At 50.3% G+C, this 21,248-nt stretch overlaps 13 protein-coding genes across 13 annotated transcripts; 8 read left to right on the top strand and 5 right to left on the bottom strand.

Moving 5' to 3' along the window:
* Positions 1-179: 179 nt before the first annotated feature.
* On the top strand, positions 180-1,157 carry TrAtP1_011478 (uncharacterized protein; the record flags this gene model as incomplete). The annotated part of the gene is made up of 1 exon (XM_014084613.2): positions 180-1,157. The coding sequence occupies one exon, from the start codon at positions 180-182 to the stop codon at positions 1,155-1,157; it is 978 nt and encodes a 325-aa protein (XP_013940088.2).
* A 148-nt stretch (positions 1,158-1,305) lies between these two features.
* Positions 1,306-2,430, bottom strand: TrAtP1_011479 (uncharacterized protein; the record flags this gene model as incomplete). Its single annotated transcript, XM_014084614.2, has 1 exon — positions 1,306-2,430. The coding sequence occupies one exon, from the start codon at positions 2,428-2,430 to the stop codon at positions 1,306-1,308; it is 1,125 nt and encodes a 374-aa protein (XP_013940089.2).
* A 511-nt stretch (positions 2,431-2,941) lies between these two features.
* On the top strand, positions 2,942-3,427 carry TrAtP1_011480 (uncharacterized protein; the record flags this gene model as incomplete). The annotated part of the gene is made up of 2 exons (XM_014084615.2): positions 2,942-3,101; positions 3,234-3,427. 2 exons carry the CDS (start codon positions 2,942-2,944, stop codon positions 3,425-3,427), a joined length of 354 nt encoding a protein of 117 aa, XP_013940090.2.
* Positions 3,428-4,167: 740 nt separating this feature from the next.
* Positions 4,168-6,311, bottom strand: TrAtP1_011481 (uncharacterized protein). Its single transcript, XM_066115131.1, has 2 exons — positions 5,829-6,311; positions 4,168-5,768 (listed from the first exon to the last, which is right to left on the bottom strand). The coding sequence occupies exons 1-2, from the start codon at positions 6,099-6,101 to the stop codon at positions 4,302-4,304; spliced, it is 1,740 nt and encodes a 579-aa protein (XP_065971229.1). The 5' UTR covers positions 6,102-6,311; the 3' UTR covers positions 4,168-4,301.
* A 780-nt stretch (positions 6,312-7,091) lies between these two features.
* TrAtP1_011482 (uncharacterized protein) lies at positions 7,092-8,911 on the top strand (the record flags this gene model as incomplete). The annotated part of the gene is made up of 2 exons (XM_014084617.2): positions 7,092-8,791; positions 8,854-8,911. 2 exons carry the CDS (start codon positions 7,092-7,094, stop codon positions 8,909-8,911), a joined length of 1,758 nt encoding a protein of 585 aa, XP_013940092.1.
* Positions 8,912-9,196: 285 nt separating this feature from the next.
* TrAtP1_011483 (uncharacterized protein) lies at positions 9,197-10,459 on the bottom strand (the record flags this gene model as incomplete). Its single annotated transcript, XM_014083378.2, has 3 exons — positions 9,197-9,571; positions 9,632-10,240; positions 10,316-10,459. The coding sequence occupies 3 exons, from the start codon at positions 10,457-10,459 to the stop codon at positions 9,197-9,199; spliced, it is 1,128 nt and encodes a 375-aa protein (XP_013938853.2).
* Positions 10,460-11,252: 793 nt separating this feature from the next.
* Positions 11,253-12,267, top strand: TrAtP1_011484 (uncharacterized protein; the record flags this gene model as incomplete). Its single annotated transcript, XM_014084619.1, has 7 exons — positions 11,253-11,285; positions 11,358-11,411; positions 11,503-11,598; positions 11,660-11,839; positions 11,897-11,941; positions 11,993-12,095; positions 12,158-12,267. 7 exons carry the CDS (start codon positions 11,253-11,255, stop codon positions 12,265-12,267), a joined length of 621 nt encoding a protein of 206 aa, XP_013940094.1.
* A 1,011-nt stretch (positions 12,268-13,278) lies between these two features.
* TrAtP1_011485 (uncharacterized protein) lies at positions 13,279-14,170 on the top strand (the record flags this gene model as incomplete). Its single annotated transcript, XM_066115132.1, has 3 exons — positions 13,279-13,302; positions 13,386-13,462; positions 13,540-14,170. The coding sequence occupies 3 exons, from the start codon at positions 13,279-13,281 to the stop codon at positions 14,168-14,170; spliced, it is 732 nt and encodes a 243-aa protein (XP_065971230.1).
* A 97-nt stretch (positions 14,171-14,267) lies between these two features.
* On the top strand, positions 14,268-14,866 carry TrAtP1_011486 (uncharacterized protein; the record flags this gene model as incomplete). Its single annotated transcript, XM_066115133.1, has 2 exons — positions 14,268-14,285; positions 14,354-14,866. The coding sequence occupies 2 exons, from the start codon at positions 14,268-14,270 to the stop codon at positions 14,864-14,866; spliced, it is 531 nt and encodes a 176-aa protein (XP_065971231.1).
* An 846-nt stretch (positions 14,867-15,712) lies between these two features.
* TrAtP1_011487 (uncharacterized protein) lies at positions 15,713-16,261 on the top strand (the record flags this gene model as incomplete). The annotated part of the gene is made up of 3 exons (XM_014083222.2): positions 15,713-15,843; positions 15,925-16,011; positions 16,108-16,261. 3 exons carry the CDS (start codon positions 15,713-15,715, stop codon positions 16,259-16,261), a joined length of 372 nt encoding a protein of 123 aa, XP_013938697.2.
* Positions 16,262-16,661: 400 nt separating this feature from the next.
* On the bottom strand, positions 16,662-18,407 carry TrAtP1_011488 (uncharacterized protein). The gene is made up of 6 exons (XM_014084620.2): positions 18,201-18,407; positions 18,120-18,148; positions 17,922-17,936; positions 17,844-17,868; positions 17,349-17,780; positions 16,662-17,297 (listed from the first exon to the last, which is right to left on the bottom strand). Exons 1-6 carry the CDS (start codon positions 18,227-18,229, stop codon positions 16,712-16,714), a joined length of 1,116 nt encoding a protein of 371 aa, XP_013940095.1. The 5' UTR covers positions 18,230-18,407; the 3' UTR covers positions 16,662-16,711.
* A 168-nt stretch (positions 18,408-18,575) lies between these two features.
* On the top strand, positions 18,576-20,251 carry TrAtP1_011489 (uncharacterized protein). Its single transcript, XM_014084621.2, has 4 exons — positions 18,576-18,959; positions 19,021-19,403; positions 19,469-19,556; positions 19,619-20,251. Exons 1-4 carry the CDS (start codon positions 18,862-18,864, stop codon positions 20,118-20,120), a joined length of 1,071 nt encoding a protein of 356 aa, XP_013940096.1. The 5' UTR covers positions 18,576-18,861; the 3' UTR covers positions 20,121-20,251.
* TrAtP1_011490 (uncharacterized protein) lies at positions 20,240-21,247 on the bottom strand. The gene is made up of 2 exons (XM_014084622.2): positions 21,090-21,247; positions 20,240-21,016 (listed from the first exon to the last, which is right to left on the bottom strand). Exons 1-2 carry the CDS (start codon positions 21,214-21,216, stop codon positions 20,274-20,276), a joined length of 870 nt encoding a protein of 289 aa, XP_013940097.2. The 5' UTR covers positions 21,217-21,247; the 3' UTR covers positions 20,240-20,273.
* Between the last annotated feature and the right edge of the window lies 1 nt (position 21,248).

The raw sequence follows: 21,248 nt of genomic DNA on the forward strand, positions 1-21,248 counted from the left end.
AAATGAACACAGCGCTGTTCAATAACAACGCCGTTCCATATAACAAACAACAGCCCACATTTCAATAAGAAATGTCATATCGCATCACTCGATAAAATAAAATCTCGTCACACAAAAAAAAGCCAACCACCCTTCAACGCCCCCCTCCCCCAACTTTGCTCGTGAAAATGCGTATCAAAATGCCATCAAGACCGCATCTCAACTCATATCCTCCAAAGGAAAAGCCCAAAAAGTCCCTTACAAAAATTGATACGGACGTTCATCCCACAGGAAACGTTTACGAACAAAACCACGGCACCTACAAGGCGAGAGCGCACGGGGGCCCAATCATCAAGACTCCTCGGAATCGGGCTCTTTGGCGAAGAGCGGTTTATGTCCCTCATTCTCCTCACTCTCCGCCGATCCCAACACCGTCATCTCCAGATATATCTTGGTCACAAACTCCAACCTGCGCCTCACCTCCACAGATTCACTCTCCGCCTCCTCCAGTATGCCTCCTCTGCATGGGATATTTGGGAGGCGAATATAACTATACCACCTGTAACTCATGCAAAGCAAAGTACGCAACGCCATCGCACCGTATTAGTGGCGAAGATGAGTATATTGACGACTTCTTCTCTCCCAGCCCTTCTTCGCAAGATGAAGACTCAGACGCACCAATTGTGTTGCTAGATGGATGCGCTGCCAAGGGGAAAAAACCCTGTTTCATAAATAATGCTAATGATTGTGCTACACTTGCGTCACAAAGTCCAAGCTTGACGTGCTCTGATGATGAGTTTGACGGCTGTGTTACACCGGCGTCATGTTCGAGCTCGGTGTACTCCCAAGATGAATCCGACATGGACACTAGACGTCTTGAACATCTCCATGGAACAAATAGGCCTGGTTCAGAATCACTCTTCACAGGCAGTACGAATAGCTGTGTTACCCCCGCGCTGTCAACTTCGAGCTCGGTATACTCTCAAGATGAAGGTGGAATAGAAAAAGCTGAAACAGAAAGAGTTGAAACAGAAAGAGCTGGGACAGAGACGGTGGGCTACTATGAGTTACCTGAGATGGCTCATTATTTCGGCGAATATCAACAGTCCGAAGGCAAAGGATTCGAAGAAAATGTGGAACAAGACTACAGTTTAGCAATCGATATTTATTACAGGTAGCGATGAGAAATCGGTGCGGGCTATTCATCCAAAAGTTTTCGCTCTTCATTTATTTGCCCATTGTAGCTGCAATTATCTTCTATATCCCCAGTAATCTAATTCCCTTCAAGTTCATAACGTCGTCTATATAAAAAGAAACCCCGCATTTCTACAATATCCTCGTAACAACCAACTCCCCTTTATTCACACCTTCTAAATCTATTAAGCCGCCAGCTTCCAGCTTCTTCTTCCATTTATTGCTTTCGTACCGCCCCAATATCATCGTCAGTCGCAAAACAACGCCGTTGCTTGAAGCATGCTCTTCTGCGCTCTCGGCCAGAGAGGTAAACGTCCATCTGCCAAATGCCCAGTTCAAAATATATCGACCGCACGGGTTGGACTCTGGCTGTGGAACGTCGAGATCAGAGTTTTTGGGCGTAGATGAGAGGGTAAGGACGGCCTTGATACGATACGCCTCGTCCTTGGGGGCTGATTTGAGAAAATTGAGCAGCTTGTCTGTTGAGACGGCAGTGCCGCTATCGCCTTTGAGTTCGACGGAAAGCACTTCAACCTCGCTCTGGTGGTTGTGGCTATGGCTGTGATCGTGTTTGTGGGAATCGCCGTTCGTTTGGTGATTGTGATCGTGGTTGCCATTCACTTCAGCCTCCGTCAGCTCCTTGGCCAGACCCCCATCAACACCGAATATCAGGCCCATGTCGACAGATCCCTTGTCGCTCTTCACCCGCGCCACATCAACATCCAAATCGCCCACTCTATCCAAACACTCTTCATAGCGGTCTTCTCCCGCCGTCTCCCACTTATTAAACACAATCAAGTCGGTATAGCGCGCTTGAATCTTGGCCGTGTAGCTCGTATCTTCGTATCCCTTCCAATTCTCAACGTCAATCACGCTGATGACTCCGTCAAGCACGTATTTCCCCGTGTCTCTTGCGATTCGGTTGACTTCCATAGCTAGAGTTGCCGGAAAAGCAGACCCGCTCGTCTCGATAATGATGCGATCTGGCGCGACAGTCTTTTCGAGTTCAGCCAGCGCAGGGCCGAGTTGGCCTACTAGGTTGCAGCAGATGCATCCGTTGAGAAGCTCTTGCACGCCGGAAATGGCTGAGCTGGACGCCAGCTGGGAATCAATAGCGAGGTCGCCGAATTCGTTTTTTAATAGTGCGAGCTTGTAGGACGGGTTTTGGGCGCGAAGTTGGGGGATGAGGTTGAGAATGAGGGTTGTCTTTCCGGACCCCAAAAAGCCGGTGATGATAGTGAGAGGAATCGGGGCCATTATCGCAGAATAGCCTCTGTTTGATCAATCTATATCGAATTGGACACTAAATCAAAGATAAAAGGAAGGGAAGGAGAAAGGAAGAAGCCAACAATCACACCACTTATACGCTAGGTTGTCACTCGGAGAAAATATCTCGGCTTGCAAATCAGATCGATCTGGGGCAGAGAGAATGCGACGGCTTAGTTTATCTTATCAGCGCCGTCTCTCGGCCTGAATTTCTAGATGCATCCACCGTAGCAGCGCTATAGCCACGGCCTTGGCTCTAGCCTTGGCCTCTGTTTTAGCGGCCTTGGGAGTCTTCAGCAGTTGTCATGCACTGATCGCCTCTTGACTTGACGTCACATTTCGTAAAGATCGGAAATGGGCGAGCTCTCTATATAAGTCCCGGCCATGACATCTTTTTGGCGCAAAAGCCAAGATATCTCAGTCGACATTGCAGCTTCCAGTATCTGTATGCTTCTATCCCTTTGACCTTTGCCGAGACCAAGTAGAAAAAGTAATAGCCATCATGCACTCGCCATCCAAGAATCAAGACAGCCCGTCGCAGGCGCCACCAGTCAAGGAGCAGCTCGACTTCAAGCAGCAGCTCGACCAAAAGGCAGATGAGAGTCGTACTCGTGAGAACAGCAATGGAGGAGAATCATTCATCGAAACGGTTGTCCACAAGAGTAAGTTGCTTGTCTGACACTCTCCATGCTGATGATTAGCCAGCGATCAACACATGCGAGAAAATCGCCATGGCTATATGATTCGCTTCGTCTACAATCCGTCGCGATCCAGCACTGACATGCCCTCGATAGTCTCACAAGCCATTCCAGCCACGGTGCCCATTCTTGGCGGATCAAATCCAGAGGGCAAGGTGGAAGACGAAGGAGAAGCCGGTCCTCCTAATCGGCCAGAGAACGACGTCCAGATCGAGGAGTTTGTGAGGGAGCAGCATCGAAGCAAGTATGTCGGAGAGACTGACGAGGGCGCGAATCTTTCAAAGGCATGAGTCCATGCGTGTAAAGTGGAAATACAGATACCAGGTCGAATGTACTTTTTAATCAATTTTGCTTCTTTTCGCTTCAAACAGAGATGCCCACATCGTCATAACAATTTTCGTTTCACCATCGCACAGGCATTTCTACGAGCCGTTTGCACGCAGCAAACCCATGCAAACTACACACAGGAGCTCACGACAAGAGACAGCCCATTGCCCAGGCAGGCTCAAGCGATTTTAACTCGACTACAAAGCATCTGCGAAGAAAATGCACCGACATTCATTCGTTCAGCTCGTGTTCAGCGGCACCTTGGCGCTACACCAAGGGCGCGCACGAACACAATAAAACGAAAGAAAATATTACCGAGCTTGTTTAGAAGCTGGTATGTCCCCCCTTCTTGGCATCTGCCGCCCACAGAATTTTTGTTTCGAAAAACGTAGCGGTAGATTTCCTATATCCAAGGGTTTTACTTTTCTGAGCGTTTCCCAACGAGGGGAAAGGCAACGCAACACCGTGGGTTAGCTAGGTGAGGGTCGTGGCAGCTCAGGTGCTTTTTGATAAAGAAGAAAAAGAAAGAAAAAAAACTAAAAAGTTTGCTGGCGATGGCTGTTTAAATGGGCTGCAGCAATGTGGGGCATGCTAAGCTGGATTGATGACTCAGCATTTTTGTGCTACGCAGGCAGACTTGGCAGAGCACTTATGGAGCTGCAAAGGCGGGCATGCTCAGATGTACTTCTCATGGCCATTGCTGATAAGATAGAGAGAGAAAAGACGTGTGATTAATTATTCAAATCCAGAAAATCCATCTAAACAGGCTCCAAGGGCAGTCTATAAACGAGGCAGTAAAAGCATTTCATCTCATCTCATCGTCAAACCCTAATCCACTCAACTCAGCCGGTCCACCTTCAGGCCTTTTCCAAGAAGCTCGTTTCCCACCTCTACAATCAAAGCCTCATTAGGGAAAGTCTTCTTCTTTGCCAATACCGTTCCTTCGGCATCTAGAGCGCGGAGTAGATCAGCAAGCTCTCCATCAAGCTTTGTGTAATAAATTAGGTGGCCCAGTGCCGAAAGCATGCCCTGGAGAGCCTCCTGTGAGGTCTCTTCCTGAGAGATTGCCTCTACAACAGAGGCTGCAAGCTCAACAAGGTCGTCCTCTGGTAAACTTGGCTTGGCCTCGCCAAGCCTTGACCTGCGATCAGCCAAAGCAATGTTGAACAAGAGAGATGATGCCGCCACGCGGGTATTGCTGTGACTATCATCGAGAAAACTCGTTGATATTAACCGGGTGATGGGCCCGCGAAGATGATCGTGTCGTAGAATTTCGTCCAAAAACAATGGAGTGGAGAAAAAATTGCATGCCATTTGCAAGGTCACAAGACGCAGTGCGTATGGGCACTCGGTCTGCTCGTTGACGACATTGAGGATGCCAGCAACTGTCTTGTGCGCCGTCTCTTCAGCAAAATATCCACTTACTCGGGGATCGAGAAGGGCGCAGCGCAAAAGATCGACCACGGTAAACATAATCTCAAGGGGTAGTTTTGTGATTGTCTCTTGGAGAAAGCTTGCCATGTGTCCCATGTTCGGCAAAACGGCATCTAGAGCTTCCCCATTGGCGCGGTCTTCAATAAATCTTTTCAGCTGCTGAATTTCGGGCTTGCCAGAAACATCTGGTCCCATCTTGGTCATTAATTTTTGCATTGGAGGCACCTTTCCGAATAGCACAGGCTTCGTATTTGGATTAGCAAATGTGGGAAGGCGAAGCTTCTCGTGAGGATGGTGGGGATGCGCCATCTGTACCAGCAGCTGAAGGTTTCCTCTGAGGGTCGCTGGATCAGCGCCAGACCATCGGTTTTCTTGTTCTCCTTTTAGGAATGTGATGAATGTCGGAGTTGCGCTGATCGAATATTGGCTAGCAAGCAGGTTTGCCTGAGGCTGAGCGATGTCAATCTTGATCAAAGTTGCCTTGCCCGCAAACTCCTCGGCCAGTGAGTCGTATAAAGGATATATCATCTTGCATGGCGCACAGGTTGCAGAAGTAAAGTAGACCACTGCGCAGGACTGCTTTGCTTGATCCAACAGAGCAGATAGCTCCGCATGGCCGGTCACATCTTTCACCGAAGCTGCCTTGAGAGGTGCAATGGGCTGGGCACTCTCCTGCAGTCCCAGGATAGAGCCGTTTTGCCTGCTGGCATTGACCCCTTGAGTAAGCTGAGGCATCAGCATGCGTCCAAACGGCGAGTCGAGAACTGCCTGTGGCATTTGTGCAATGTGGCTTGGAATGCCCTTTCCGAGAAGGAAATTGGAAAAGGCATCTGTGAAGTTGTTGCAGTTGTGGCGGAATAGATCATAGGCCTATTTTCATTCGAGTTAGCAACTACGCAATTACTAGGCAAATCAGCAATAATGTCTTACTTCTATCGTGAAAACGGATCTTATTGACTCCAGATAGTCCCCGATTACGTCCATGGGAAGATCTGTCTTGCCGAGGTGCAGTCTCTCCAAGGGTTGGCCTAGGTGTGAGGTGCCTGGAGCGATGGAGATGATGCCGCCATCGTAGACGTACTCGCGGCCCTGAAGCTCGATAGACGTGTGATAAATGGCATCAAGTTGGAATCCAAGGAGGCCTAGCGACATTTGACGAGCCAGGCCGCCAGACAGATCGTAAACAAGAAGGTGGACGTCCATCTTGAGCCGTGTCTTTATACGCAAGTTGTCGTGCGTCCTGGCAGAATTTCGCAGAGGCGATATCCAACAAGTTATAGACCCGGGTAATTGGAATGCTGGGTGCTGATTGCGAAAATCTCACGAGAAAACAAAGTGACCAAAGTCCGTGGAGTTTGGGCTGGTTTGAGTTTATTTATTGATGTTCAAGGCAGCAAAGGTGTACGAAATCACATGGAAGGCACCCAGCGCACGAAACCTGACGTATATGCCTACTGCTAGGTACTATCAAGAGGCGGACTTCAGCCTATAAACTCCGCTGTTCTAAAGCCGGAACCTGCTAGATACAGTTGCTTCTGACTCAAAGGCGTTGAAAATAATACAGAGCAATTGTTTAACGCCTCTACAAAAAACAACACTTGGAAATACATGCTGATTTCTATGCTTTCTGTCTTGAAATGCCGCCGTACGTCGCCACGGTCTGTATCTCTTGATCTACCCTGTAATTTGACGGATTTTCTGCACTAGGCGGACGACCCACTGACGCATCATCCAGGGGGTTCTTTGGCAGCCGGTTTCAGGGGAAATGGAATGTGGCGAATGGACTCTTCGTCAATCGCGTGGCTTTGCTGGCCTTAGCCAAAAGCGCGACCGTCTGTAGCGTCAGTGACACAGTGGTTAAAAACGGCGTGTGGTGGGTGCATAAAGTACTCTCCCCTACAAAGTTTGCGCACAAGGTACCTTGGCTTTGCCCCTCCACCTGGACAAGATTTGTTTGGTCTCCTTTTTTCCACTCCAGATCATTTCCAGACTCCAGCATTGTCCGCCTAGATCCTGGTAATGTTACTTTCTGCCGCCTCCCACCTGATAGGCCGTATTTGTTCCACAGTCCAGTCATTCTCTTGACGTTGGTTTCTAGACCTTCATTTTTTCCCTCTCTCTCTCTTTTCTTCTTCCAATCCCTCCCGCTCTTTAATGCGTCACGGCGTCTCTTATTGATCGCCCTGCGGCCTGATGAGGAGAACTTCAGTGTCGCTGCCCACGAAGCAAGTTGCCCACGATCCCCACGAAAAGACCGATCGGTACCGCCCAAGCCAACGGAAGCAAGGCCTGTTTGCCAGCATGAAGGAAACCATGCTGTCTCAGTCTCAGAAATCGCGGTGGCTTAAGACCGGCACGCTGGTTCTGATACTGTTCTGCCTGTTCTACTGGCTGTCACCAACCGGCGTCGAGGTATACAACAAGAGCCCATTGGGCAGTGAAGAAGGTTCTGTGAGCAAAGCTCCCGCTGCTGCTCCCGCTGCTGCTCCCGTCGCCAATGTCCCCGCCTCCAACAAAGATGCCACCTCCAACAAGGACACCGCCGCTGCTGGCAACGGCGCTCCCAACAGTGGCCAGTCTCCCTCAGACTCTTCTTACGGCACCGACAAGTGCTCCAAATCGTACTCCAAGGACAAGCCCATCGTTCAGTATGTCCTCATGATCGATGCTGGTAGCACTGGCTCGCGAATCCACGTCTACAAGTTCAACAACTGCGGCCCCATTCCCGAGCTGGAGAAGGAAGAGTTCAAGATGACTGAGAAATCCGTCGGTGGCTTGAGTGCCTTTAAGAACGACCCCGTCGGCGCTGCCAAGAGTCTTGATGTTCTCATGGCCGTTGCCATGGAACACGTCCCGGATGCGCTGAAGAAGTGCTCTCCCGTTGCTGTCAAGGCTACCGCTGGCTTGCGTTTGATTGGCAAGGAACTTGCCGATGCCATCTTGGTTGAGGTCAGACGACACTTGGAGCAGGACTACCCCTTCCCCGTTGTCTCTGCCGAACAGAACGGTATTGCCATCATGGACGGCTCGGACGAAGGTGTCTATGCTTGGATCACTACCAACTACCTGCTTGGCAAGATTGGCGGCCCTGACAAGAGTGAGACCGCTGCTGTCTTCGATCTCGGTGGCGGTTCAACCCAGATTGTCTTTGAGCCTACCTTTAAGGGAGCCCCAGACGGAGGCATGCCTGAGAAGCTGGCTCCTGGAGACCACAAGTACGAGCTGGACTTTGGCGGCCACAAATTCGACCTCTACCAGCACTCTCACCTTGGCTATGGCTTGATGTCTGCTCGCAAGGCCCTGCACTCCTTCCTGATTGATGATTTGGCCAAGTCCAAGAAAGATGACGAAACCTGGAAGAACTCGCCGATTGTGCACCCCTGTATCGCTCCCGGCACCACCAAGCAAATCGACGTCGAGGTCAACGGTGGCGAGGCACAAACCTTCAACTTCACTGGCCCATCTTCACCCGCTCCTGCTCAGTGCCGCAACCTGGCTGAGAAGATCTTGAAGAAGGAAGCCGACTGCAAGCTTGCTCCCTGCTCCTTCAACGGCGTCCACCAGCCTATCCTTTCCAAGACTTTTGCCAAGGAGGACGTCTACATCTTCTCTTACTTCTACGACCGCACCAAGCCCCTCGGCATGCCCGACTCTTTCACTCTTCGCGAGATGCACGATCTTACCGACAAGGTCTGTGCCGGCAAGGACTCCTGGGATGTCTTTTCCAGCGTCCCCGGTGCCCTGGAGGAGCTTGCGGACCGCCCCGAGCACTGCCTGGATTTGAACTTTATGATGGCGCTGCTGCACACTGGATACGAGATGCCCATTGACCGCGAGGTCAAGATTGCGAAGAAGATCAAGGGCAATGAGCTGGGCTGGTGCCTTGGCGCTAGGTAAGAACTCTTAGTCTTTGTTCCCTTGTGTCTTTTCATAACTAACTGATGATTTTTCTTAGTCTGCCGCTTTTGGCTCCTGGCTCAGGTTGGGAATGCAAGGTTAAGGAGGTTTTATAATATGCTTTCATATTACTTATTAGGCGTTTTCTGAATAAAGGGTTCGCGATGAGTCGATTGTCTAGAATAATCGCAAAGCACATTGCTGTATGACGCCTACGCTGTTGAAAGAAAATATAATGCGGAATTAGAGGTTGGTATTAATAATATGGTCTTTGATGCAACTGGGATGCGGAACTTCTATCTAGTTATATATTATGTATACATGGGGAATCATGGGCCTGGTTTTTTTGATTCCGGTAACAGGCTTGAATGGGCAAGGATACAGAGTTAATATGATATTATTCAAAGAGGCGCAGTTACCATTTCCAAAACTTCTTCCACCACTTCCTCAGGCCCGACACCTTCTAATAAAGCTTCCACAGCTTCCAGTTGACTTCCCCACTGCATACTCCTCTCCTTTTCCGGCTCGATAATACGAATTCGGTGGAGATAGACTTTCCTCACAGCTAGTCCAATGAGGGCCGGGGTCACATAGTCAAGCTTGTGTAAAGGAGCAAGGCTCTTGACGAGCTGGTGGAGATGCTTGGTGGCTGCAGGCGTGATGCCGCCATCGACGGCTCGATGCATTCGGAGAAAGGAGACAATGTTCATTTGGTATCGCAGGATGTCAATGTCAATTTGAACTTCCTGACTCAGTTTTGCAAGTTGGCTGATATCCTAAAAAAAACTTGTTAAAACTTGAGTGGAATAAAAGTAGAGATGGGTATAGGAGCTTACTATATCTGATATCAGAGTTGTTGACGGCGTCGCGTCATCCACGGCCTTCTTTACCACGCTCTCCGTAGACGCCGTCTCGTCATCCGGGCCGCTGTTTCGACCATCTGATTCATCTAGATTAACATATCCATCGTCTGGATTATGCCAATGGGCAATTGAGAAGAAGTCGTTGAGATGCGGCGTGACATGCGCCTCGCCACCGCTTGCAGCTCCCACGACGGGTATGAAGACGAATTGCTTCGGCGCGGCTTGCACCGACGTGCGCGTAAAGATGCGTCTTGTGCGTAGGAGTTCGAGGGCCTGGATCTGGACGACTTGTGGGGCGCGGTCGAGATTCTTGGCGATTACAAAATGGGCGATCTGAGGAGGCGGGAGAGAGGACAGGGGCGAGAGCGGCACGGAGGAGGTCCGGTGATTCGAGAGCGGGTGTGAGTTGAGAGCGAAATATGATTCTGTCGTCCGGGCAAAGGGCGAGACGGAACGGCCGGGAGTGCTTTGAGGATGAGGATGGCGAGGATGGAGGAGCAGAGCTGAGGCGAAGTCCTCGAGCGTGGTGGACGGGTGGCAGTCGACGACGACGGGCTTGAGGCTGAATGTCTTGCGTGCTACCTGTGCGTTGGGAATTGATTGTGATTGTCAGCTTCACATGCCTCGAGCTGAACAATAAGAGCGTAAGCAGCATACCAGTTGGAGCTCTTGCACCAGGTCATCAATGGCGGCTGGCGGAGTGCTAATCAGGACGTGCTCGCGATTGATGAGACAGAGCAGGACGGCCAGTTCCAGGTCGCTCAAGCTGTGGACCTTGTCGAGCAGGTCTTCATCCGCCATCGCAAAGCGCCGGCAGAGTTGCCAGGTCCATCAGCATCAGGATGGTGTGCTGTTTATTGAGGATTAGATGAGTGTTGGAGGAGGCATCATCGCATCTATTTTGGGATGGCAAGCGACATTGCATGGACCTTGATTGGAAGAGGGCCGGAGGTACCAAGGTACAGTGTCTTGGTGGATGGCCAACGTTGATGCCCCTAGATCTCCCATGATTAACTGATGATAATTTTTATAAAATATGCGCAATAAGATTTAAGTAGTTACAAATGCATCTACGAGTTTAAAATCCTTTTATCAATTTCTGTAAAGTGTTTTATGACTCTTCAAATACAAGACTTTTGGATCGATGAGTGCACTTCTGCATCAGGTACCTCAGCTAGATTAGGCGCCTGCTCTCTGCATGGGGCTAAGCTGGAAACACCCCCAAGCGCTGTTAGCGGCGCTCCCGCTGTTACGACACCGAGACCTTTGACCCGGATAGGCCCCTACTAATGGGTACCGCCGCTAGAGCCAAAAGCGTCGCCCGCCCGCCAACAAACCGAGAAGCCCAGCCAGCCTCGCCCATTGAAGCCTGCCTGAGCGAAAGCCTCCACGACTCATACGGTCTCGTGACGTCTACGACAATCGCTGCGATTACACAGCAGGCAACTCTTTTTCTGCACATCTCCCGCCTCCTCTCCGCCGACAGAAACACTCTCAAGCGTCGTCTGTGTTCGTTGCGACCGTGCGTTTGGCCTTGGGTTGATCCGTATCACGTCATTGGAGCGGCGAGCGTGGCCACCGATAACCAGTCAAGATGTCTTCGCGCAACAAGAAGGTCCTTCTCAAGGTATGCGAGCCCTGCCGCCGGAGCCGGAGCCGCGCTGGGTTGCTGCGATGCTGAACGTGCCTCTTTCGATAGGTCATCATCCTTGGAGATAGCGGTGTGGGCAAGACGAGTTTGATGAATCAATATGTACGCACACCCCTTCCCACGATCTCCGATCCATCGCCACGATATGCGAGGATGATTTATTGATGAAATGCCCTTTGGTGGATTGGTTTAGGTCAACAAAAAGTTCAGCGCAAGCTACAAGGCCACTATCGGCGCCGATTTCCTAACACGAGAGGTCTTGGTGGACGACCGACAAGTCACGATGCAGGTACGAGGCGTTTTGGGACAAAGGAAGAGTCATCAACGACGGTTACTGATGCACTAGATAGCTTTGGGACACGGCCGGACAAGAGCGATTCCAGTCACTGGGCGTTGCCTTTTACAGAGGAGCCGACTGCTGCGTTCTCGTGTACGATGTCAACAACTCCAAGAGCTTCGAGGCGCTCGACAGCTGGCGAGACGAGTTCCTGATCCAGGCCTCCCCGCGGGATCCCCCCAACTTCCCCTTTGTAGGTGTTACGGTATGACGGTCTTTAGGACGGGCGCATATGCTAATGGCGTCGCAGGTTGTCCTTGGAAACAAGATTGATGTGGAGGAGAGCAAGCGAGTGGTGAGTAATGACAGGGTTGAAATACCAATATGGGTAGCTGACACGGCCCAGATTTCGACCAAGCGAGCCATGACTTTCTGTCAATCCAAGGGCGATATCCCATACTTTGAGACTAGTGCAAAGGAGGCCATCAACATTGACCAGGCATTTGAGGGTATGCGCGCACACTTTGACGATGGCAGCGATGTTCTAGTTAATGGGCTAACGAAATGACAGTTATTGCTCGAAATGCCTTGGCTCAAGAGGAGTCTGAGGAATACAGCGGAGATTTTGATGATCCCATCAATATTCACATCGACAACGATCGTGACGGATGTGCTTGTTAAATGGGGAGATACGACAAGGTTGATTGGATGAAGACAAACTAGTCAGAGAAAGGCCATGGATAACCAGGCAATGAACATACCCGGCTATGGAGCTGATGCATTTTCTTATCGACTGGAAGTAGAGTACGGAGAAACGAGGCCATGCCGGTGTTTGCGCGGGTAGTAATTGTTTTTTTTTTTTCCCTTTTCCTTTTTTTTTTTCTGCGTCAGGGTTGAAATTTCTTTCTCTTTTTCATTTTGCTTCGCTTCTTGGTTGATGGGATACGGAGATGCTCGTAATTTTCGAACGCAGAGGTGCACCAGCCATTGCCTCGGCTCTGGCTGTCGGGCTCGGAGAGGAGGGGGAGAGGGGGAAGAGGAGAGAGTTTCTGAGACGGGCTATTCTCATACATCTACTTGTTAAGGGACCATGGGGCTATAGATTCTATGCATGGCTGGGAGCAATTTCACGCTATGGACTTGATTATACATAACATCGATATGCCTTTTTTTTTTCTTGCTTTATATGTACGATGTATGTTTGCATGTATGTGCCTGTCTTTGTCTCTTTTCTTCTGCACCCAGATTTCAAAGCGGGTATCCACCAATGTCCCAACGGCAGCCATGCTTTGTATTTACTGCCCTTTGACTTTGAATATTTTCGTTCCTCGTTGTCGATTACCATATCAGGCAGATTAATGAATCATTCGATTTGCAATGCAACCTGTTGCACTAAGGCCTATGGCATCGACTTATAACGCCCTCAGTCGGTGAGGCCCCACTCTGCACCTCGGCTTGCGGCTTACCCCGGACTCTCTCCACCGAATCATGATCCGACGGGACTCGTTTCCGCCTCGGCTCCGCATCAACCAGCTGTCCATACCGTCGAGATAAATATCAGACCATTGCAGCGTCTCCATGTCTCGGCTGTTCATTGTTTGCGGAGGAATCTTGGCTTGAATTCGATCCATTCATTTGCCCTTCTTTTCTTTCTACTCTTAACCATACAAACACGGCACACATTTCGTAATCATGGCTGCTCGGATTCCAGCTCTTGTAAGCTATTGGAGCTTTCCCTTTCGTGATTTGATTCTAGACATCTGGCGCATGGGCTAATCAGATCGCGATGGAACGACTAGGTCTCAAAACACATCAGCGAGGCGGCGAAGCAAAAGATTGACCTCGTTGCCAAGTTTGTCGAGGAAGAATGCATCCCGTGAGCCTCCAACCATTTCCCAGTCAACTTCTGCTACGACGAACCGACAAAGCTAATTGCCCAACGACACAAAACAGCGCCGACCCCGTTCTAGAGGCCCAGGTGGGCGAAGGCGATAACCGCTGGGAGAACCACCCGTCCATCATCGAGGAGCTCAAGGACAAGGCGCGCAAGCTGGGCCTGTGGAACATGTTCTTGCCCAAGGGCTTCTACACCGAGTCCCCCGGCTGGACAAACCTCGAGTACGCCATCATGGCAGAGTGGCTGGGCCGCTCGCGCAGCGCCTCCGAGGCCTGCAACTGCGCCGCTCCCGACACGGGCAACATGGAGGTCGTGGCCAAGTACGGCAACGCCCAGCAGAAGGAGGAGTGGCTCAAGCCGTTGATGGAGGGCAAGATCCGCTCGGCCTTTTTGATGACTGAGCCCGAGATTGCGTCTTCGGACGCCACCAATATCCAGCTGCAGATCACCAAGGATGGCAACGACTACATTTTGAACGGCTCCAAGTGGTGGTCCAGCGGCGCTGGCGACCCTCGATGCAAGCTCTACGTCGTCATGGGCAAGACCGATGCCAACCACGCCGACCCTTACAAGCAGCAGTCCGTCATCCTGGTCCCTGCCGGCCTTCCTGGAATCACAATCAAGAGAATGCTCAAGGTCTACGGCTACGACGACGCCCCCCCACGGCCACGGCCACATCACCTTTAAGAACGTGCGCGTGCCGGCAAAGAACCTGGTTCTCGGCGAGGGCAGAGGCTTCGAGATCATCCAGGGCCGACTGGGACCTGGCCGTATTCACCACGCTATGCGCAGCATTGGCGCTGTAAGTTTGGCTCCGTTGCTACAATATCCATAACCCTTTTTGCTAATACACACATTTTTTCCTTGCAGGCCGAGCAAGCTCTTGACTGGATGCTCGTGCGCGTCAACGACGAGAAGAAGAAGCCCTTTGGCAAGCTCCTCCGCGAGCACGGCGTCATCCTCGAGTGGATCGCCAAGTCGCGTATCGAAATCGACGCCGCCCGACTCATCGTCCTCAACGCCGCCATCAAGATCGACGAGGCCGGTGCCAAGAAGGCCCTCAAGGAAATTGCCGAGGCCAAGGTGCTCATCCCCCAGACTGCCCTCAACGTCATCGACCGGGCCGTCCAGGCATACGGCGGCGCCGGTGTCTCCCAGGAGACTCCCCTGGCCAACATGTGGGCTGGCATCCGAACGCTCCGTCTGGCCGACGGCCCTGACGAGGTGCACTTGCAGCAGATGGGCCGCAACGAGAACAAGCGCGGCAAGGAGACGGCTGAGAAGCACCAGAGGCAAAAGGCCAAGACACAAGAGCTGCTGAAGCGATATGGCGTTGAACTCGCCGAGCCTGGCACCAAGATTAAGCATGAGGCCAAGTTGTAATGGGTCTATATTTACTTCCTGGTCCTGCCTTGCTCTTCTTGACTTGTTATGACTTTTTACTGTAAAATACTGGCAATTGGATTATTGATGATGTTAATGCATTACAACTAGCGTATATAGTAAAGCAAAAAGTTGGCCCAGAATTGGACAGTGTGATGTATCTTTTTGATAGGCTGCTAATAGTCGGTGGTTGAAATAGACTCTATTTCTCATCGTTGCTACGATTCTCAGCCGTAGACACAATAAATGATACATCTATAACTGCAAAAGTGAGAACAGGTAAATATAGGTTTGAGTATAGAGTAATCATCCTCACCAGCTGGCATGTTTAGTGTCATTTATATTAAATCCTCATCTGGCTTCAATCCCGAGCTACACAAAAACAATTCCTTGCCAATCTGCTGTTTCCATCCCCAATCCAGGGTAAGTCCAGTAAATCCGGCCCCAAAAAGTGCCGTTGCCAGCTCCACTCACATCTTCATGCATACCGGCAGCGGCTCCCTACAGGGATTGTCCGTTCTTCGCCCGTCGCCCTGCCAACGCCTGTCATTCGTTTACTTTCTCTTTTTTTGCCTTGGGTAGACATGCAACTTGGCATGGAAGTGGAACGGAACGTCATAGTTTTTTGGCGGTTTTATCTCCTTCTCATTCTTCCTTTTCTGCTTTAGGTGGTTTTAAAACAAACGTTTACAAAAACAGCGACCGCCCCCCCCCTCGGATTTTCAACCCCCCTTTTTTCTCTCTCTTTTCTATAGGAGCGAATTCACGACTGCAACACACCGATTCTGCCAACTTTCCTAAAGTCACTCTTTCGTTAACTTCTCCTACCCTTGCAAAAAAACAAAAATGTCCGGCAATAGAATCCTCGGTGAACGGGACGTCAATGTCACCATGACCGATGCCCAGCCTCTCGCTAAGGACGTCAAGAGCATGGAGTACCATCGGCAGGTGTTGCAGTCCAGAATTGCCCAGGAGCCGTATGTCACTGATCTGCTGCTTCACGATTTGCTATTATCAACTGCCCTCAGCCGTTACTGACATCATCTCTGTCTTCCTAGTTCTAAGCAATACATCTCCCCGTCTGACACCATCATGAGCCCATGCACGGCAAAGCTCTCGGCGTTGCGCAACAAACAAGTCTCCAGGTAGGTCTTGTCATCAGTCTTCCCCCTCGACCCTCATCTTCGCAAATCGATTCCAACGAAAATTCAATAAAGCTAACCAGACATGCCTCAATTTAGAGCCAAACCAAAGTCCCTCTTTGCCCAAGCGAGCACTAAGAGATTCCAGGGCGAGAATCCCTTCGGCGCACAGCCCACTCAGAGCCAGAGCCAAAGCCCGCTGGGCGCTAGAAAAGCCCCGAGCGACGGCGTCTTGACCTCGAGAATTCGCTGATTCAAGTCTACGATTCACACAATTTTCCTTTGTACTTTGATATTTTTCCTTTATACGTGTGTAAAACAACGGGTCGCGAATTTCTTTGGTCTCGCCCCCCGTTCATAATGACGGGAGACGGGAAGCACGATTGGCAATGGTTAGCTGGGTTTGGATTGGAACATGCCTCGGACAAGATTTGGAGGTACTACTACTGGTTTAAGGGACAGGCGTTTTCCGGATGACGTGCACACCATATTCTTCATGGTGATGCCGGAAAGGGTTGATACGAACTTTGATGTCTCTCTTTCTCTCTTTTATTCTTTTTTAATGTCATGACAGAAGCATAGTTGGCGGGAGCAGATGAGCTGCTTCTGTACAAGTGCTCTCAATACGAATGGATACGATATTTGTTAGTAATAATGATGAGTCTTCTTTTTTTAACTTGCTTTCTGCTCTGCACTATCTACTCTACGCCTTCCATGCAGTATTAATATACACAACATCTTCATCTGCGACTGGATGCCCTAATCCTACCCTCTGAGGAATGTGCTTTGCGCTGGCGCCCCAAACAAGCGCATACTTGAACGTGTCCTTGAGAGTGCGGTGTATCCTGTCGCACACGTCTTCAATGGTGCTGTTACTCCGCACAATCAGCGCCTCGCTAAAGTCTGGGTCGGCTCCTTGCCTCTTGGTGTAAATGCGGATGAGCTTGAGCTCTTTCCAGCATCTGTCAACCACGTCTTGGATACCCAGGTCGAGCTCGCAGCTCATGACGACGGTGTGGTCTTCTCTGGCGAGCTTGTCCAAAAAGTCGAGAGAGACGCTATCAATCTTGTTGTAGACGTACAGGCATCGGATGTACTTGCGGTGGTCTTTCATGATGACATCGATGAGGTCGTCGACAGTGACGTTTTCATCTCGGATAAGCACCTCGCAGTTGAGGATCTTGTAGTCGCGGAGGATGTTATAAATCATCTTCTCGTCTATCTTGTTGGGTGGAGACTGGAAGGTGATTTTCATGCCGCCAGCCTTCTTGACCTTGAGGTAGATATTTCTGAATTCTTGTTAGCTTACTGAAAATGTGATGCATCTCATGTCACCTTACGGGGGCTCGCAGTTCAGTCTGATGCCGACAGACTCGAGTTCCGCCTCTAGCAGCGCTCTTTGCTCGGCTCGCTTCGTCGCATCCAAGACCATGAGGATCAGGTCGCTCGTCTTGGCTGCTGATATAACCTGCCGACCTCGCCCCTTGCCCTCGGAAGCACCTTCAATGATACCCGGTAGATCGAGCAGCTGGATTTCGGCACCGCCATATTCCAGCACTCCGGGAATGGCCGTGAGGGTTGTGAATGCATATGACGCTACTTCGGACTTGGTCTTTGTGACTTTGGATAGAAATGTAGACTTTCCTACTGATGGAAAGCCCACTAGAGATATTCTGGCATCACCGCTCTTGCTGACGTCGAAGCCGGAACCACCACCGCCACCTGCTCCAGGGCCCGGCTCTAGAAGCTGCGCGCGGAGTCGTGCGAGTTTTCTGTTCACGTTAGAGACTGCTGTGCCCCATATAAAATTGAAGTCTCTGTTTATGATGGCTTACCCTTTTAATAGACCCAAGTGGTATTCTGACCTTGTTGTCAGCTCTAATGACTTAACAGAGTATTATAAACACACATACCAGTGGCCTTGTTTTCTATAACGCATTGTTAGCCAGACTGTACTAAAAAGAGCTTGAGTATATGCGTTTATAAGCTGTTGGGGTTAATTGTATAATAAGCGCTGTGATAGACTCTGCAGCTACAACCGCACGTAGAATACTCGGGGAATCATGAAGATGGAATAAATTAAAGAAAGGGACATTTATCATTGTTCTTACTCTGTGTTTTTCTCATCTCATCCTCGATCCTGGACATCATGTTAGACATGGTGTCTCTCACAACATAAACTGGTCACTCACTCCTTGATCTTTTCCGTAATGTTCACCATCCTGGCACACGGTTATTTATAGACGGCAATACCGTCTTATTGAAGAGAAAGATAAGACGAGAAACACAAACAAATATTAGTCCACAAAGACGTATCGTCCAGCGTTACAGAGCAGAAGAAGCAGTTTTGTAGCTGGCTTTGAGATTCGAGATGGCGGGGGTTCTGGCGCATAAAGCAAAAGACTTGGAGGGGCCTTTGGTGATGGCGAGTGGAATCTCACTAGCTCACCGCCTGCCGTTTACGCCAGTTCAGCCTTTACATGGGTACGCATAAGTACAAGAAAAGCCATCCCAAGTCAATTTACAGCTGTTTTGCTCCTTCCAAGGTTTTTTTTGTACTTTTATTTAATTACAGGCTATTCTTGCTCTTTCTCCTTGCTTAATGCCTCTTTTTTTCCTTCTTTGAATGGAACCAGAGTGCAATTAGAAGAAGAAAGAATCCGGTGCTATAAGATTTGCACGTGATTTCTTCTACGCCACACGCGCGCCGATTCCTTTCCAAGATAGGCGGCACCAATTGCCATTTAGCAAGCAAGAGCAGGTCATCAGTCTACTATTTTTCTTCTTCAGAAATACAGTAAACCAATCTCTCTCTATCTACCTCTTCTCTCTTCTTCCAGCAACGATCAAATCATGGTTACAGTCCGCAAGAAGAGGCCAGCCAGGCCCCAAGTTTCGGCCGAATTCATCGGCGAGGCTCCTCCTCAAACAGGCACGACATTCAATATCTGGTAAGTAAAACATGTCGCGATTGCGCAATCATCTAGCAGAACAGCAGCTAAATCTAGTTAGGTATAACAAATGGGCAGGCGGCGATCACGAGGCATACCAGCAGACGAAAGCGAAGGGACGCTGCAACATCGCTCGAGACAGTGGATATACGAAAGCCGATGGTGTATCTGGCAGCTATTTCTGCTTGTTCTTTGCCCGCGGTCTGTGTCCGCGAGGAGCAGACTGCATGTACCTACATCGACTTCCCGGAACACACAACATCTTGGCGCCAAACGTGGATGTCTTTGGCAGAGACAAATTCTCAGGCTACAGAGACGATATGGGCGGTGTTGGAAGCTTTATGCGCCAGAACAGGACAGTTTACATTGGTCGTATCCACGTAACCGATGATATCGAAGAGATTGTCGCGCGACACTTTGCTGAATGGGGGAAGATTGAGCGCAGTAAGTACTCTAACTACCTGCAAACGATGTTGATAGTTTTCAGCTTGGCTAACTATGAGATTTAGTTCGCGTGCTAAACTCTAGAGGAGTCGCTTTCGTAACGTATGTCAACGAAGCAAACGCAGAATTCGCCAAAGAAGCCATGGCACATCAGTATGTATTTTCCAATCTCTACAGCACCATCCATTAGTCCAACGCCCACTGACCAGCCCTAGATCTCTAGATCACGACGAGGTGCTAAACGTTCGATGGGCAACGGAAGACCCCAATCCCATGGCACGAGCTAGAGAAGCGCGGCGGATCGAAGAGCAAGCTGCTGAAGCCATTCGAAGAGCACTGCCAGCAGAATACATTGCCGAAATCGAAGGCAAAGATCCCGAGTCAAGAAAACGGAGGAAAGTGGAGAGTAGTTACGGGCTGGAAGGTTACGAAGCCCCTGATGAAATCTATTTCGCCCAAGGCCCCAACGCAGTTAACCCTGCTGGAAGACTCGGATATCAAGAACCGCCCATGATTGAAGATGGGACTGCTGAAGAGTTAGAGGTTCCGGCCGCTCAAGAGGAACAGCAGTCGCCTCCTGAGAGCGCGGGAGTCTTTTCAAACAACACCTTGGCTGCGTTGAGTAAAGCAAAAGTTGCAGTCTCATCAAAACCAGCGGTAGCTACATCTACCGGTCCCTTGGTTGCATATGATAGCGATAGCGATGACGATGAGTGAACGGGCGATTTGGTACATAGTTTGGATATTTTTCATCTATTTTCTTTTTAGATTGGGCAAAGGCATAGGCATAGGCATAGACATAGGGAGAGAGCATTGATAATGATACCACCTTGATTAAAACAGTGCAGAATACAATATATCATGTCACATTCAGCTATTGAATATTCTTGAGTAAAGCAGCTCATGTCGCCCAACCCATAGATCAACAATCGGCACGCTCTGCCCAGCCTCCTCCACGGGCGTATGCCATTCCCTCTCCACCATGGCATTGATCACGTCTTGCACATTCTCGCTGGCGAGCAGCTTCTGTGCTTGATAGGGCCCAAACATATTTGCCCTCACCGCTGCCGAGATCAACGCCTTGACGTGGCTCAGCATAAAGACATAGGCCGTCTGTCTCAACGTCAACCCCACGATGGCGCAAATCGCGCCAAACAGCGGGCCAAGATGTGCCGAGACGAGCGGAGCCTCGCCGCCCGCCTTGTTGCTCTCGCGACGCAGCAGCGTCGAGAAATCCTTCAAGATGAGCGAATCGCTCTCGCTCCCCGGAGGCAGAGTCGCCTTGAACGAGCGCTCCCAGATGCTCAGCAGGGCTCTTCCCTGAGCGACGCTGGCGCGCCGCCCAACGGTGCAGATCACCGCCGCGTCGAGCTCGTCATCTAGAGCCGCGAGAGAAGCGGGATGGCGATGCGCGGCAAGGACAAAAGGCAGCGTTGTCGAGGCATATGACGAGAGCGACAGGGGCAGAAACGTGCTGAAGGACGAGGCGCGGCGGTTGTGCGCGGCGAAGGACTCGAGGCCGCTGCTGAAGGCGAAGGATCCGATGGGCAGGGCGGAGTCGGAGAGGAGGAAGAGAAAATGCGTGGATGACGAGGCGGATAGTTGAGGGCGGACTGGGATGCGTTGCAATGAGAATGAAGCTCTTGTATGAGGCTCTTTTGTTTTGGCGGAGCGATCACGACTTACATGGTATTGAGGGCGCTGAAGCTGAGCCAAAGGCGCTGAGGCGAGCCTTTGCCTCGTTTAAACGACTTTCTAAGAGGGCAATTTCACTTTGGATCTCATCCACCGATGCATGAGGGGGTGATGCCATTTGGAGCTTGTGTAGATGTAGAGTTCAAAATC

Source organism: Trichoderma atroviride, chromosome 6 (assembly GCF_020647795.1).
Source record: "Trichoderma atroviride chromosome 6, complete sequence".
Taxonomy (NCBI): Eukaryota; Fungi; Ascomycota; class Sordariomycetes; order Hypocreales; family Hypocreaceae; genus Trichoderma; species Trichoderma atroviride.